At 39.6% G+C, this 17,701-nt stretch overlaps 1 protein-coding gene across 4 annotated transcripts in view; it reads left to right on the top strand.

The window, feature by feature from the left end:
• Positions 1-17,701, top strand: part of RARS2 (arginyl-tRNA synthetase 2, mitochondrial) — a 56,595-nt gene that overhangs the window by 9,747 nt on the left and 29,147 nt on the right. For all 4 annotated transcript variants that reach the window (XM_075747648.1, XM_075747649.1, XM_075747646.1 and 1 more), the window contains exons 7-12: positions 664-747; positions 5,542-5,618; positions 9,209-9,364; positions 11,279-11,385; positions 11,994-12,089; positions 14,395-14,455. In XM_075747648.1, the coding sequence (XP_075603763.1) occupies positions 664-747; positions 5,542-5,618; positions 9,209-9,364; positions 11,279-11,385; positions 11,994-12,089; positions 14,395-14,455 (581 nt within the window). The remainder of the gene's footprint in view (positions 1-663; positions 748-5,541; positions 5,619-9,208; positions 9,365-11,278; positions 11,386-11,993; positions 12,090-14,394; positions 14,456-17,701) is intronic.

Below are 17,701 nucleotides of genomic sequence, written 5' to 3'. Positions count from 1 at the left end.
TACATCAGTATTGTGATTAAAAGGTACCCTTGAAGCACAGGAAAACAGAGGAAGGAGTGCAGGTATTTCATCTTTGTAATTCTGTAGTAGCTGAGCTCAGGAGAGAGATGAAGGTTTTTTGTTGTAATAACAGTTAGAACCAAGATGTGCTTATGTGATATGGTACCTTTGGAGCATATTAGACACGTGTTAAGTGCAGAACCCAGCACTGCTTCAGCAGTATACAGAGATTCAGGACTTGATGTTCTCTGTTTAACATCCCAGTTAATAGCAGTTTATGAATTTGGGTACTTGCTTAACCTCTTGGTATGAGGTTGCCTGACTGTTAACACTGTCATATATTTGTGGGAATACAGGATGATTTTAAAAAGTGTTTTTCATGTTCATATACTTTGCACTATGTGCATGCACGTACACATATGTATGTTTTTATCATCGTTGTATGAGACACTTTAAGCCACCTTTGAAATGCCCAGCCTTTCTTTTCCTCTCAGAATACTGTTGCTTTTAGTTGTGAAGTATTTTAGCAAATTCTGTGAATTAGTTCATCTGGTTGCTTTTCCTTTTCATTTGGAATATAGATCATACACAAACTGAAAACTGTTCTGTTAAGATGAGATTACCTACGACTGAATAATAATACCAATTTTGTCTCCTTACCAGGGAATTTTATAGCAAATCTCAAAGTTGCACTGGGCCATGAAGTAACAAGAATAAATTACCTTGGTGACTGGGGCATGCAGTTTGGTATGTTTTGATACTTGTTTCTCGTGTTCCCTTTTCTATTGTATAATATGGTCTAGGTTTCCAGCTTTGGTTTTTGCAGGCCCTTTGGATTCACTCTGGGCTCATAAAGAGTAATATTGTGTTTCCATGCATGTAATGTGTAGTTAATCTCCTTAAAATACAAACAAAACAGTCCAGACTGATTCATCAGCAGTATACTGCTGTACAAGAAATAACAGGAGGAAATATACTCAACAGTGCCTCCATCCCTCAGTAGCTCCTCTCTCAGATTATGTATGTGTAATTTGGGGTTTATTTTTAAAGGGCAGTATAAATATTTTCTGCGTGTGCTGGTTACACCTGTGGAGCTGTCATAGCTGAACAGACTTCTGTTGCTACCTCCAGACAAAATGCATGCATATCACCATAGCTGTTGCATATCTGCTGTGATACGGTTTTCCTTATTCACATTTTGCATGTGTAACAGCTGTGGAAGTAAGCTTGCTAACTTACCTATGCCACACCTGTACATAACAATACAATAATTGTAACAAAATGTTTATTTTGTATTTAGTTGTCTTTGTGTGTGTTGGGGTGTTTTCTTTATCTGTTTTTTGTTCCTTCTGGAAACTATTTCATTATTCATAGAGTATAATTAACTTCCGCAGCAACTGCATTTTGGCAGGTTGAGGCCCAGAGAGTTTGTATCTTTAAAGATATCCCAACACTTCCCCCAAAATTTTCAGTTTCCCTTTAAAATGTAGCAAAAGAGAGGTGTGTAAGTGGAGAATATGCAAGTGAATAGGCCCTAGAAGACTCAATCTTGCATGCATGCATGCTCCTACCTCTTCTGAAATGTCCATCAGATAAGTGAGGACTGAAAAATCCTCTGATGTGCAGCCCAGCATAGGTTGATATTTATTCCCTGACCAGAGATTCTTTATGTCCAGTTGCTGGATCTGTAAATATCCTTCTTATATGGCAGTTGACCCATCCATAGGATTCGCAACTTTGTTGATTTTGTTGTTAATCTTGCATTTTAAATTGATCCATATTTTCTTCTCCTTTTCTAATTTCCCCCCAAAGCTGATTTTTTATATAGTTTTAGGCATTTTAAAAAAATACAATCATGCCCACTTCTTTGTCCTTGAAAGCTGGTACATCTGTGAAAACCATAAAACTCCCCCCCATCTTTTGCAGTAGGTTCTGAAAACAGTGTTCGTATATTTATTTTTAAATGGCAAACACAAAGTACAATGTCTATTAAACAGTCACTTTTGCCTATTCCCAGCCCTTATGCTGCCCCCTCCAGTTTTGCTGCTACCACTATTTATGGGGACATTAATGAATAAACTTTATGAACAAAGATGTATTGAAAACTCGTTGTAAATACCCTACTTCTACTCCATTTATGTGTTCAGATTCAGCAGTGTAGATAACATAACTAAAATGTATTCAGTCCTACCCATTTTCCTTCTAGAGTAAACTCCTGGGTTTTAGACAGTTGAGTAAAATATTCTTATGACTGTGACAGCAGTAATAGAATAATTTTTCCTTTGTTAAATTATTTTCTCCGCAACTCATCTTTCCTGATCCTGTTTCTGATCAAACAGTAGTTTATAGCAGAGCTTTGTTTCACTTAGTATTTGTTTCATAGGAATTGTATACAGAATGAGTTCACCTAAAAGTCAATAAATTTCATCATTGCATATTTCATGCATTTTTGCCCCTTAGACATAATTTTATCACTATGTTATTGTATAATGAATGTGGCATTGACAATTAAGCAATGAAATGCAATGTGGTTAAAGGGCTTCTCAACTGACCTCATTTACTCTGTCTTTGAAGACACTAAATTGTACTCCTAAGTCTTTGTATTAAAACTTTCCTGAATATCAGGAATTTTATGTATTTTACTACAAAGTTTCGTGAAGGTATAAAGATCACAATGCTTGTTATTTACATGTGTACTTGTTGTCCAGCGCACAACTGTTAGAATCATGCTTTTCACCCAGTAGTTTCTTTCAAAATGGGTGCTCCCCTCTTTATTTGGACTGGCTCAATTCAAACGTATGACAGGTTTTATAACAAATAATATAGTCATGCTTCACAAAATTATAGCATATGAATATTGTTATAATGGTCCTTTCCCAGAAGCAGTGCTATAATTAACTATCTGTCAGCATTTCTATTACAACTGCTATTGTCAGAGGCTTTAAAACTTAATAATTGAAAACATATTTTGCTAAAACATGGCAGAGAAGTCCTCAACCTTAGGCACTTTTGGGGCAGGTTTCTTAAGGTAACAAAGCTTATGCAGTCACACTGTCTGTCCATCTGTCTTCCTGTCAGTCTGCTCCTAATAAATTTTGAACCCGTTGGCCAACTTCAGCTAGATCTGACCAAGAAAAATGTCTCCAAGAGAACAAATTTCTTTTGGTATTGTGACAGTTGGCAGCCACGTAGGGGTAGAAATACAATGTAATGCCCTCTGGGAGAGAAAGTTAACTTCTGTGTTTAGCCTGCTGGCTAACCATTCAGCACATCTAAGTCAGAATCATTCCCAACACATGCTGCATCTTGCCAATAGTTGCTGAGTATAACAAGGGCTGGGGATAGTTTGGGGAAGACAGAAATGTGTGGAAGGTTGTGTTTGGGTTGAATAAAACGTGGTAGTCTTGCTGGGGGTTGGAGTGTGAAGCCAGTGTTGAAAGATGGAATGTGTAGGTACACTAATATCTATGAGAGATCATTAAGAAATCAAGCTCTGATTGCTCATAGAACAAGCTATCCTTAAAGAAACTATCTTTTAATAGAATTAGACTCATTTTATTTCCTAAACCCTAACTTATTTTTCTTTCTTAAGTCTTCCATGGCTTCTGTCACACTTGGTGTTACCAAGAGGGAAGTTCTTGAGAGAGTACTATTTGTTTAGTTGCAGAGAGCTTTTCAAAGGGACACCTCCGTACCTATTCCTCAGATGCTGTCTTCACATTAGTCCTGGTTCTTGTCAGCTCAGGAATGAGATGGCCTTAAAAGCAGCCTCAGAAAATCTAAGAGGCTGCAAGATTAATATTGCTAGATTACTGAAGGAGTTAATGGGCTTTTTTGATTTAGACAAAAAGATTGGGATTTGGATTTCTTGCCCTTTCAGGTGGCTTTCGGAAAGTGCTGAAGCCAAATTGAATACGTGTGTGGTGGGTTGACCCTGGCTGGGGGCCAGGTGCCCACCAGAGCCGCTCTATCACTCCCCTCCTTCACTAGACAGGGGAGAAAAAGTACAACGAAAAGCTTATGGGTCGAGATAAGGACAGGCAGAGATCACTCACTAATTATCGTCATGAGCAAAACAGACCGAACTTAGAGAGGGAATTCATCTAATTTATTACTAAGCAAAACAGAGTAGAGGAATGAGAAATAAAATCAACTCTTTAAACACCTCCCCCCACCCCTCCCATCTTCCCGGGCTCAACTTCACTCCCGGCTTCAACCTCCGCCCCCCCAGTGGCACAGGGGGACGGGGAATGGGGGTTACGGTCAGTTCATCACACGGTGTTTCTGCCGCTTCTTCAGCCTCAGGGGGAGGACTCCTCTCATCGTTCCCCTGATCCAGCATGGAGTTGTCTTTCCCACGGGCTACGGTCCTTCACGAACTTCTCCAATGTGAGTCTCTCCCACGGGGTGCAGACCTTCAGGAGCAAACTGCTCCAGCGTTGGGTCCCCCACGGGGTCACAAGTCCTGTCAGCAAACCTGCTCTGCCGTGGGCTCCTCTCTCCACGGGGCCACAGGTCCTGCCAGGAGCTTGCTCCAGCGTGGGCTTCCCACAGGGTCACAACCTCCTTCAGGTGTCTCCACCTGCTCCGGCGTGGGATCCTCCACGAGCTGCAGGTGGAATCTCTACACCCCCTCATCCTCCCTCCATGGGCTGCAGGGGGACAGCCTGCTTCACCATGGTCTTCACCATGGGCTGCAGGGGGAATCTCTGCTCCGGCGCCTGGAGCACCTCCTGCCCCTCCTTCTGCACTGACCTTGGTGTCTGCAGATGTTCTTACATCTTCTCACTCCTCTCTCTGGCTGCAAAAGCTCTCTCTAACTGTTTTTCTCTTTCTTAAATATGTTATCACAGCGGCGCTGATGGGCTCAGCCTTGGCCAGCGGCGGGTCCGTCTTGGAGCCGGCTGGCATTGGCTCTGTCAGACACAGGGGAAGCTTCTAGCAGCTTCTCACAGAAGCCACCGCTGTAGCCCCCCCCTGCTACCAAAACCTTGCCACGCAAACCCAACACAACGTGAAAAAAAGTTACTTATTCTCAACATGCAGCAAAAAGTTCCCTTGAAATTACTGCATGAGTGGTATGTGGAATACCATATTGTGTCCCAGTTTCCATTGTTCTTGAAATGATAATACTATTAAGGGAGGAAGCAAAACAAGAAGTTTTGAGCATGTTCTGGTGCTGGACAGTTTCCACTGTGCGGCTTCCCATTTACAGCTGGGTGCTGTGTAAAAGATAATTTTCTCTACAAGTCCAGAAACACAAATTCCTTTTATGAGGAATTGAAAAATCAACACAGTATTTCTTACTAGTTTCTAGCTATTATAGTTTTGGTTTGTTTTGGTTTGTTTGTTTGTTTTCCCATGCAGTGGAGTAATAGGTTATGCTTTTGATTTGTTTTTGTAGCATACACCATTATATTGTTTAAAAATGTAAAACATTTGTTTTATTACATACAGTGTTAAGATTAGACTTGCTTATGAAAACAGCAAAACAATATACTCTGTGCTATTGTCTAACTCTGTATTTAATTGTTATTCAAGGCTTATTGGGTGTTGGTTTCCAACGCTTTGGCAACAAAGAAAAGCTAAAATTCAGTCCTTTACAACACCTTTTTGAGGTAAGTTCAGAGGAGGCCAACTCGGTACTTCAGAGGACAGTCCATTTAACGTAGCTGTCAATTTTGGTATGTCTGCCAGGATCATGGTGACAACTCACGTTGGATTTCAATGGCTTTGCTTGAAGGACCAGTGCTAGCCTGGGCCATGGCAGCAGAGACAGTTTTCACTAGGCCGTGGCAGCAGAGACAGGTTTCATTAGGCTGAAAAATATACCCCGTAAGGGAGGTAATCATATGGATACTTAGATTGCATTGATTGCTACTTCCACCACAGCCAGCTTGACCAATATCAACTATCTTAACTAGGCATAGGTGACCACTGACTTCACTGTGTTAACTGCAGTGGAAATGGAGTTTCACATCTGATGCCATAGTGTGTTGGTTACCAAAGCTGTGCAAAGAAGTGGCATGTATGGTGTAAAAATCCTCTTGTTGCTAGTGTTTTTAGAATAAGTAATATTTAATTTCCACTGCTTAATACTGTGGTTGGGGAAAAGGATGTTTAAAGTGTTTTGTATCTAATATGGAGCTGTAGCATATATAGGTAAGGAGGAGGAACCATCACTTTCCAGAATACTGTTCTGGCTTTGCACAATGCTCTTCTTTCTTCCATGAGTGTTAAAGAGCCAGGAGCATTAGAAGGTGCAGTTTCTGCTGACAGGCATTCAGAAAATGCCTTGCAGCAGTAACGAAGGCTGTTTCATTGCAGGAGGTTGCCCCTCAGTTCCCCACCATGCCCACCAGCAGGGTGCAAGTGCTATAGATTGCATTTCTGTGTGTTAGGGACAAAACTGACTTGGTGGACTGTCCAGGTTGGCAATAAAGATCGAGGTTGTTTAACAAGCCTTGTTTTTCCTGGACTAATATGATTTTGGTTGTTGGTTAGCTCCATTCAAATATGCCTAATATAATCTGAGTTAGTATTTATTTCTTCCTCTTTACCATTCCTTTGTCACTTCTTGTTTCATACAGTGCAATGAGCAAAAAAGTTATCAATCTTTTGATACTTTTAAGTGATCTTTGGTTACACCATGCTGGGTGTAACGTATACGATAACGTGAGAGAATATGACTTACATACTTACCAGCACAAATCCAGCAACCATAAGGATAGGTGGACAAAATTTTCTAAATGTTCAAGCTCTCATCCTTTAAAAGAAAAATCTCTCGTGTGAATGGGGCTTTGTCAGGGTTCTTATGTGGCACTGTCAAGTGTTCTCTTACTACAAAGCTGAGCTGTGCTTCACCCTCTGAGCTGGGTGTGGGAACTATTGCTAATGACGGTGTTCAGACAGTATCTCACAGGATAACTGCTTTGCATAAATCTGTTTAGTGTCAAAGGAACAAACTATTTGAATATTTGGATACTCTACAGCTGAATACATATTAGGTAGATTGTTTATGTGGCAGAGTAGCTCCATCTGAGTTTGCCAGCCTCTTTGACATAGATAAATTTTGTTCACTTACTCCCTCATCCCTGAGGCCTCCTCAATAAAATTGACAGATTCTTAACGTGGAGATATTTTAGAGCTGTAGGACAAGAAGTAGTCATATTGTTGTGGTTGTACGTTGCTACATATTATTTATTTTTTGTTTATAATTTCAGTCTGTTCTTAAGATTTACATTTCAAATACTTGAATTTTGCTCTAAAGCTTTAAAATACTATCTACTGCAGTAGCATGTAGGCTTTATGACCTTAAAAAAATTACCTTCAAGTGTAGAGAACAGTATTCAGTCAAACTGCAAAAGGTTCTAAAACAGTAGTTGTTTGAGACCAAATTAGTTTCTCACATATTCCCATTTTTTAACTGTTTGTTCAGCTGTATTCCTGGTCTATATAAAAAACTGAAATATGTTTCAAAGTGGTGTTTTTCTGCTGTTGTGTGCAACTAATCTTTCCTATAGTTCATTTAAAAAAAAAAATCCGTAGCACAATTTCTATATAAATGAATGTATATAAATCTGTCTACAGATTTACCTTTCCAAACCTCTTTGCACCTTCCATTTTGGTCAAGAATCAGATGTTAATATGCCTTTTGCATTACTTTTGTATTATAACATCAAAGATTGGGCGGGGGGGGGGCTTAGAACGTGTGAAGCTACTTGCTAGGGGAGGGGGAACATTGTTCTTGTAAAGGATTGAATTTTCTTTCTACTTTAAATTTCTTTTTTGTGGCTAATCAAACATTAATCTTTGAGGCTTATCAGCAGTACTGCCTGTTAAAATCTCTAAAAATCTTGGGACATAAAAGGAAGGGGAAAATTTCGAGTTTTGCTGTGGATGCTTTTTCTTTTTTTCAATAGGTGGAACCCATTCAAGGAAGGTATTGTTGGCAAACTCATTGTCTGAACATTGCAGGAGTGAAGTTTTTATAATTATTTATTTTTTTATCAAGATTGCAATGATTTGGGGATTAAAACTCTCTTACAAAGACTTAAACAGCATTGAACTATTTGACTCTAAATACATTGTGTAACCACTAGTTAATTTAATTATTTTTACATAGTACTTTAACTGTTTAAAAACTTTTCCATGGGCTTTCAAAATGCTACATGTGGAAAGCAAGGAATCATTGTCTGGGCAAATATTTGGCCTTTAGGTAGAAAGGAATATGTTATCATAGAATAGAATCATAGAATATCTCAAGTTGGAAGGGACCCATAAGGATCATTGAGTCCAGCCCCCTGCTCCTTGCAGCACTACCTAACACTAAACCATCTGACTAAGAGCATTGTCCAGATGCTCCTTGAACTCTGACATGCTTGGTGCCATGACCAATTCCTTAGGGGGAGCCTGTTCCAGTGTCCGACAACTTTCTCAGCGAAAAACCTTTTCCTAATGAACCTGAACTTCCCATGACACAGCTTCATTCCATTCCTCGTGTCCTGTACTGGTCACCGGAGAGAGGAGATCAGCACTTTGCTGCCCCCCTTGAGGAAGTTGTAGACTGTGATGAGGTCACCCCTCAGCCTTCTCTTCTCCATGCTGGAGAGCCAAATTTATTGTACATAGATAAAGTTGGCTAATGCAAGAGTTTGCAATGCTTTTAGCAAACTGACAGTGCGTATGTGTGTGTCTAGTCAGATGCTGACATTCATATGCTTGACTTCAGCCACAGAGAGCACGTATTAGTATGGGTGCATAGTACTATAAGTAAGTGACTTTTGGATCACAACTTTTTTTTTTTTTAGCTTGTAAAACATCAAGTCTTAGCAACTTTGTGATCCTCTGAAGAAAAGTCTCTGGTTTAAAAGTCTGTGAGGGTTTCCCTTTCCTGCATAAATTAGTTCTTCCGTATTCTGCTGCTGCAGTTGTTTCAAGGTTATGAAGAGGACGATAGCGACAGCAGTAAGAAATTGTGGCCTTAGTCTTGTTTCAAGATACGCTGCACATTTTCCTACTGGAGTTTGGACTACTCATTCATCCTTAAAATAGGAAATGTGTTCCTTTAACATGGCTTTAAAATTTTGACATTACAAATTTAATCTTTAAATGTATTTGTATTGTTCTTGTAGAACTTTGCTTGGCTTGTTTTTATTGAAGGAGAGGATTATACTTCTTCAGCATTTTCAGTGCTGCTGTATTTTAGGTGTATGTGCAGATTAACAAAGCAGCAGAAGATGAAAACACAAAAAAGCTGGCTAAGGATTTCTTTAGAAAACTGGAGGAACATGATGAGCAGACATTGTCACTTTGGAAACAATTTAGAGACTTCAGTATTGAGGAATACATCCAAGTTTATAAGGTACAAATCATCCACTCCTTTTTCTGTGTTGTTGGTAAAATGGTCTCTCTTCATCTGTTTCTCCATCAATCTGACAGTGCACAGCAGCTTTTCATCCAAGAGACTGCCAAGTAGTGAACTGACTTAGGAACAGAGGTTGCTGTAATGTTGTCAATTAATTGCCTTTCCACTAAACTTGACAGTGTTGTGGGGAAGATGTTTCTAAACATGTTAGGTTATGCTCCTTTCTGTTTGGAAAAAGCAGAGTAGTTGATTTAACATCCAAACAGACCGTCAGGTCAGTTGCTGACAACCTAGATACATGTTGTTTAATGGAGTCCATGTAATTGACCCTTTGACTAATTTTCCCTTCTTAGAAGCCTTGAAGCTAGGAGTCTGGTGCTAGGCAACAAAGCAGATCAGTGTTAGGTAAATACTCTTCAGTTTTGCTTTATCTTTGAAGTCAGCAACAACCCGCTAAATTTTACAGTTTCCATATATTAAATTTTATTAGGAGATAACTCTGTTTTCACACTTCTGATCTAATGTTATACTGCAGAGCTGTGTATGTTGCTTATTAAATTGAGTGTAAATAATTATAGCAGCAGGAGTTTACAATAGTAATTAGTGCATGAGTTACCTGCAGGTTGAGTTGAGCTAATACATGGCCATCTGTTGCATACTGTAATCTCAAGAATGGAGCCGGTGTCGTCCACTGTTCCGTGGGAGATGTTTGTGCCGCTGACCACAAAATGAATCTTACGAATTTGGGAAACAGGAGTGAGATACACCTTCTGTCAATGAATCCAGCCTTGTGGTATTAATACTATGTAATCTTACTGAAGAGTCCATCTGAAAACCAGCTAGTGGGTTTTTTTCCCCACATTCTTCCAATGAAATTCTGGAATGAGTGCCCAGTTTTGATGGGCTTAGACATTTTTTTCTAACTCACAGCTCCAAAGAATTTGTGATTCATTTTATACCACTTCCTTCTTCTAGTATTATTCTTTACTAAAAATTGCACTTTTCCATCTCCTTCCTCTTGATATATTTCTAGAAATTGGTCATGTCGTCTTTCATCCTTGATTGCAAAGTTAAAAGTGGCCTGACCCTTTCTCAGTAATCCAGATAACCTTGCTGTGCTTTAATATCTTCCCTGAACCATATCACTGGATTCATGCTAGGTACTCTAAGATCTCCTAAGTGAGACATAGCCTTGATAATTCTAGTGGAAAGCTGACCTGTTAGAGTAAGTGGATATGGGGCTGTGTATGCAGCTGCATCATGATGGTCACTCATCATTGACCACATGATGACTGGTACAGCTAGCTCTTTCCAATTCTTTTTCAAACTAGTAAGTATTAAGCTGATGGACTGACAGCTTTGTTGTTCTTTGTTAAAAACCTTGTCTTTTGTACTATTAGATTTTACCTGCTTTTGACAGTTAAGGTCATCCTATCTCTCCTAGGTGTACCCTCAGCCTTCCTAGCAATGGTGATTTCTGTGTGCTCAGCAGTGTTTGTGAGCAGCTCCTGCTTTTTTTTTACTACTTTTAGCATCCGTTTAAAATAGGATTGGTTTCAAGTCCAGGTACCTTCTCTGCAGTGCACTGTTTTCGCCTCCAGCACAGCAAATTAGAGACCTACCTCAGAATTTTTGTACTCATTGCTCTCTCCAGTTTACTCCTAATTTATCATGAACATTATATCCAACACTGTATTAAAGTCAGGGAGATTAATTCTAATGCAGAAATTGATTAAATCAAAATCCAAACATCCTTTCCTTTAAACAATGATGTGACATTTCCTGGAATAAACTAATCTTTGCACTCCACTCTGACCTGTGACACAAACCTATCATCTGACTTAATTTGAAGAAATGATTAGCCTCAATCTAACAATGTTTCCCTTCTTTGATGTTCTTGGAACTTTTCAGCGTCTAGGAGTGCACTTTGATGAATATTCTGGAGAATCATTTTATCAAGAGAAGTCCCAGGAAGTTCTAAAGATGTTGGAGGATAAAGGACTCCTTCAGAAAACTACGTATGAACTCATTATTCAATCTATTGGTATAGTTTACTTAACAACTCAGTTGCATTTCAAATGAAATATGATGAGTGAGGTGTGTAGGTCATCTAAAGGGAAGAGTTTTCTTTAGATGGTTTTGGTAGCTGTTCTAGTAGAAAACCAACATGATTTGTGCAATCACAGCTAAAATTTGTTTGCCTTTTCTTGTGGTTAGCACAGAAGCCTGGCCATTAGGTACAATGGCAGTGTTCAACTCCCAGTGGCCTTTTAGGCTGTTAGTTAGTTTGGTAGCTTCATGTACCATTTAATGAGCAGAGTTAGATGACATTCTTGCCTTGATGTGCTGCCTAGCTGAACTGGGACAGAAGCTGTAGTCATGGAATGCACCAGAATGTGGGCAGGTGGCTCCCTGGCATCAGCAATGGTGACAACAAACTATAGGAATGGTCTTCAGAAAGACTTAACGGATACAGACATTCAAAGAAAAGAATGAGATTTTCTAAAGTGAGGGGGGTTCTATGGCAAGAGGCCTTCATTTTGGTTCTGACCTCTATCGTACCTGAATTTCACCTGTATTGTGGATCTGGCTTGCAGTTACTTCAGTGTTTTCTCTCAATTTACAGCAAAGGAACAGGAATCGTGGATCTTTCAGAAAAGAAAGACCTTTCAACGTTTTCTACCGTCATGCGTAGTGATGGAACGTCGCTTTATATAACAAGGCAAGTAAGCCCATCTGTGTTTCTTGCTGTTTATTTTGCCAGTAAACTTTTGTATGTGATTACATTTGTAACTGATAGTACGGAATTTGAAGGTTTTCATTTTGGGGATGGAACACCTTGACAAATGAGTAATTGTAACTGGAAATAGCAGTGTAACTGTGATGGGATGAAAATAGCTTAGGAAAAACATCTGCTTTTAAATACTTTTCCTCCCCCTAAGCAGTCACTTTCCATCAATCATAATACTTTCTCCAGCTACTGACTTTGAAAACAAAGCTGGGATCTCTTCACCTAATAAATACTTGCCAAATAGTGAATGTTTTAGAAAGACCTTTGCTTAAAATGTTTATTGGCAGTGTGATGCAGAAAAAAAAGGCTTGTACAGCCATGTCTTCGTTGACTCAGTGGACCACCAGCACTGTACCATCAATTTTATCACTGTTTTCCTGCCTTCTCATCAGTATCCTAAAATTCCTCTTGGGTATTTTAATAGGAAAGCCTTAACAGTTTCTTCATGCCAGTATTGTAATTAAATCAGATGTCTAGCCCTAGGGTAAAGTCTGTACAGCTTTTTAAGACGAGGGTATTAGAGAGGTGCTGCAGTCAATCCTGCACATTAGGGAGCTGCTGAATCCTGTAGCCAGGTAGAGGCAAGGCTGCCATATCTCCATGCCCACGGGTCCAACCAGTAGTAAGGCTGAGCACCTGTTACCAGTAGGCACACCAACACACACAGATATACACAGAGCCGACCAAGCAGAGCAACACAAACAAAAATGCTCAGCACTCAGACAGCACAAATGGCTTCATTTTGTTCCCCTCTGGCTGATTAGGGTGAAGGTCTAGTAGTGTGAAGCAGTATACATGTATGTGTGTATATATATACACACGTGTATGTATGTGATATGTATTATCTACATAACTAATATACATATGTATCATATGTATAGAGTATGTATACACAATATGGATCTCTCCGGTAGCTGAGCTTCAACACTCAGTCTGCCCATTAGCTGGCCCCTGGATCCCGAGGTCTCCTCAGCTGCTGGCTCCTGGGTATGCGAGCCCCCAAGGCCAGTAGCTCCACTCCAGTTGCTAGTACAGACACAGCGGATCCCTCCAGTAACTGGGCTTAGGCATGCTGTCCATCGAGCAGCTGGCCCTGGATCCTCACTGTCCCTTGTTGCCTCCTACATAGAGAGACACGTACACAGGCAGGTCTCTCAGTTAACCCCCAGGCCCTATAGTCTCTCCAGCAGTTGGCCTGGAGCCCCTGATACTGACAGTACAGACTTCTCTGGATGCCTCATCTTTGAAGGCACACACGTACCTGGCTCCCGGGGGCTTCACCTATTTGCTGGCTAGTTCAGCTTGATATTTGCTGTCAGTCACATGTGGATGTGTGTGCCCTCACTCCAGTTGTTGGCAGCAGAGACACCTTGGCCCCTGTAACGTGTGGTCAGACCCCAGCTGCTATCACTTAATTTCACTTACCTCCCGTCCCTTCAGTTGCTGGCACCACACGTGCGTGGCCTATATGACCTGTAGTCCCCAACTCCTGTTGCTGATACTTAGACCTCCAAACATACATGTAAACAGAAGAGAGAGGCCCTCACCCAGGAAGAGTTTGAAATGGAGTTTAATGAGAAGACAGGACAGACTGTGCTGATCAGGTGCAGGGCACAACTGGACACACCTACTAACCAGCAATCAGTTTACAAGCCACCTGCCCCTTTTATCATCTTCTCCCAGTCTTTTCCTATCTTTGGTTCTTCCCCTAAGCATCCCATAATAAGTCTTGTGCAATTGCAAAATGCTTTTTCCCTTGCATCCCACGTGTCCCGTGTCCCTTAGGCAGTAACCTCCCTCAGGGGTGGGTTTCAGAGTGGGACATGGGGCTGATGGCTTTCCTGTGACAGCCCTGGGAGGAGCTTGAGCAAGTTGTTTCTCTGTATTACTTTGTGTTTTATCATATAACCTGACACTGAGCACTGGGTTAGTTTTCCAGGAGAGGGTTGTTTCAAGTCTCCCAGTTGATTGATTATCCCAATAGGCAGACAGACACCAGACTTATTCTGTGCATGAGAACTGTTTCCTCAGTAATTTTCATAGCTGGTGATTTAAAAAAAAACATTTCAAACACGTCGTGAACAAAGTATACATGTCCTCTTTCTTGTGTAAGGCATACGTGGATCTCCATAATCTGGCAGTCCTCTTCCCTCCATAAGAGTAGGTTATTTTCCTGATGCAAATAATGAGGTTTGTTTGAGTGAAAGTCCAAATAGTTACTCATTATCTTTTTCAGAGATCTTGCTGCTGCTATAGACCGAATGAATAAGCATAGCTGGGATACTATGATTTATGTGGTAAGTAATTCTAGATCCACCAAAGGCTTTTGAGCCTGACTCTCGCCAATAATCCAGGGGGCCTCTTGCTCCCAGTATGATTTTGGCACATGGTATTTTTGGCAGTAAAATAGATGCCCTTACTGCCCAACGACTGTGCCTCAATACGTCAGTGTTTCTTGGTTTTGTTTCCATTCACAATCCACAGAACAGTTGAAAAATCAGCTCTGGAGATTTTCTCTGTTTTAAAAATTAATTGCAATTCATTTTAAATGAACTTTTACTCAATTGACATTGTATTTTCTATATAAATGTTGTAATTAATTTTTAAACAAGTCAGAAAAAGCTGTTAGTCTTATAAGGGGTTGTAAAATGTTAATTTAGAAATTTAGAAATTAATGTTCTAAAATGAATCTAAGTCTACTCTAAAGTCCTGATATCTTACCTGAAATGTAAATTTTAATGGCTTTGTACAGTGTCTCGGTTTCATTATGTAGAAATTGCACATGAAGTACTGCTTAATCAATCTGGAGCAGCTGTAGACAGGGAATCTTTTTATGTTTCTTGGTTTGATTATTTTGCTCTTTAAGAAATCCAGCAGTATCAGTAATGAATAGCAGGATTATCTCCTCACTTGCATGAAATATTTTTTGCTTTAGTATTACCAAGGACATACCACATGGTGCTTTTAAATTTTCTTTTTCCCAGATTTAGAAAAAAAACATTTTGAAAACCATGTCCTATTATGTGAAGTCAATTAATGACCCGTGGAAAAAATCTGAAGGTTTCTGGCATGTTCTTTGTAATGTGTTTGGTAATGCCCATAAATCTTCTCTGGTGCAGCTTTTTCAAAAGCCAATATAATGTTACAAATACCATGATTCAGGGGAGGGGGAGAGATCAGTAAGCATGAAATTAAATACCCAGATAGTTTAAAGTGTGACTTTTAGTTAAGTCACATTCCTCCTTTTGTTTTCAGTCTTAAGAAAGTTTCCACTAACTTGTCATTCCCACAGGTGGTCATAGAACAGGGGGTTTTTTGTTGTGTTTTTGATGGGGAGGTTACCTCTACTAACCGGAACATAGTAGATGCACTGGCATCAAAGAGCAGCATGGCTGTGAAAGTGCAATGTATTAGCAGTTAAGGAAGCTCCCTGCCTAGTTCGTGTGGGTAGGTAATTATTTGTATTTTTTAAACCATGAGGTAGTAGGGACCAAGGCAGAAGAAACAATTAGAAAGAAAATAGTTGTGTGGCTATTATACAAATTAGGATGGGGGCTGAATGTTAAGCTAGCGGAGTGAGCAAGTACAGAAGCAATAGTCTTGAGTTGACTGGCGGCTCACAGCTGAACTCCAGTAACTGCTCACTTCCTTTCCTGGGCCTCCTTGGAGGAGGAGGAATCCTCCTTGATCTACTCCTAGTCCAAACAGATATGCAGCAAAACCAGACTGGTTTGGTTGATGTGACTATTATAATCAATGTCTCATTCAAGTTGGAAATGACAGATTAGCCTGTCTAATCTTGTTATGAGGTTAACATAACAACTCTAACCTTGCTAAGGCTGCGTAGTTTTTGGATAATGTGGTTAGCGTTTCTGTCATTTCTGACTTGCTGAGGGCTGAGAAGGTGGCTCATAAAATGAGAGGGCAATAACATAAACTGTGAAGAGAGTTTGTGGGGCAGATAGCCTGATGAGGGAACTGCTAGCCTCGCTGAGTTTTGCAGCTGTTTTGTGGCAATGCTTTGTGGTGGGTTCCGACTTTACTCAGTGTTACCAGAGGTGGGAGGACTTCATGGTTTTAAGCGAGAACACTGATGATTTTAGTCTATAATTATTAAATACAAATGTATTTCAGAATCCTGATCTTGTTAGAAGAAAATTATTTAGAGGCTCTTGAGTCTTATTGCATAAGATCATCTTAATTTAATCAGATCAACTTGTTTAAAAGAACATTAAATTGGTTTATTAGTTGTAATGCTGTAAATCAGTACATTCACCAATTAATTTTTTTAAATCCTACTTATTTCATAAAAACGCAGTGATATGAGTAAAATATTCAAAACATTTAAAAATGAGTGACATATTCCATTGAATGTTGCATTCAAAACAGGAAATGAAACCACTTTTTTGCGTGAAGAATTAAATATAATCCACACTGCAGTCAGACTGCAAACTTGTCCCTTAAAGCTAACCACTTTTAGACTACATTTAGAGATGTATAATTTTGGGGCTTGTAAGGAAAAAAATTGCTATTCCTCATAATACGAATCTTCTTTTTGAGCATTTGTGTTATTTTTGCCATGCTATGAAAAAAAAAAGTATTATGAAATAGTAGTGTCTGCAGGTTCATCTTTTTTAACCTACTTACACATCCATGTTTTGAATATTACTTTTAGATGAAGTTGTGTGGTACTCCTAGTATTTATTTAGCAAATTTGGTTTTCATGCAATTTTAATTATGTGGATTGTTCAAGCATAATAAACACTCATGGTTATGCTTCTTGCAGTATCACACAGCATCCCAAAAACACAGGAATTGATACTTAGTTTTCATATGGCCAGCTGAAACCTGGAATTCAGCTTGCACTGCCTGATAGGTATACTTATCTTGGCCTCTCTTATAATGTTCTTATTTCCATGGTAGTTTAAAGGATTATGAAAAGAAGCTATTAGATTATTCTTAGATTATTTTCTGTTAATTTTAAATATTCTTCTGTATGCTATTTCTATATACATTGGTCAAGACAATTACAAACTTAAGTTGGCTTTTAGTTTAGTTTTAGCTGAAAATTCTGCTTTCTGAACAATCATGAAGAAACAATTAAGTTCAGAAGGATTGGAGTCTTTTGTCAGTGAGTATCGTCATGATTTGTCACAGTATCTACTCACAAAAGACTGCAGTCCTCCAAAGAGGCTTTTAAATGCTGTGATCATGCTCCAGGTGGTGAGGGACATGCTGCTGTGCACACAAAAACATTTTCTCTCATGGAAGGTATAATCTCTTGTAAAACAAGACAATACAGATGAATTCAGACCCAGAGGGAAGCAGAGGAAACAGTGATGCAGCATTGGCCAGTACAGAGAGCTGACCTTAATCTAAACTTTATAAAGTTTATTGTAAGATCTTTTAGTGAGAGAGATCTGGCTTTGTTACAGGTACAGAGAGCTGCTCTCATATGTAAGGTGTGTGGAAAAGACCTTGGAAGGCCTTGTTTGAAATGCTGACCACTGCTGTCCATTTATCAGCCTTGCTTATGAATCTGC

This window comes from Balearica regulorum, chromosome 3 (genome assembly GCF_011004875.1).
Source record: "Balearica regulorum gibbericeps isolate bBalReg1 chromosome 3, bBalReg1.pri, whole genome shotgun sequence".
Classification (NCBI taxonomy): Eukaryota; Metazoa; Chordata; class Aves; order Gruiformes; family Gruidae; genus Balearica; species Balearica regulorum.
This window is presented reverse-complemented; position numbering and strand designations above follow the sequence as displayed.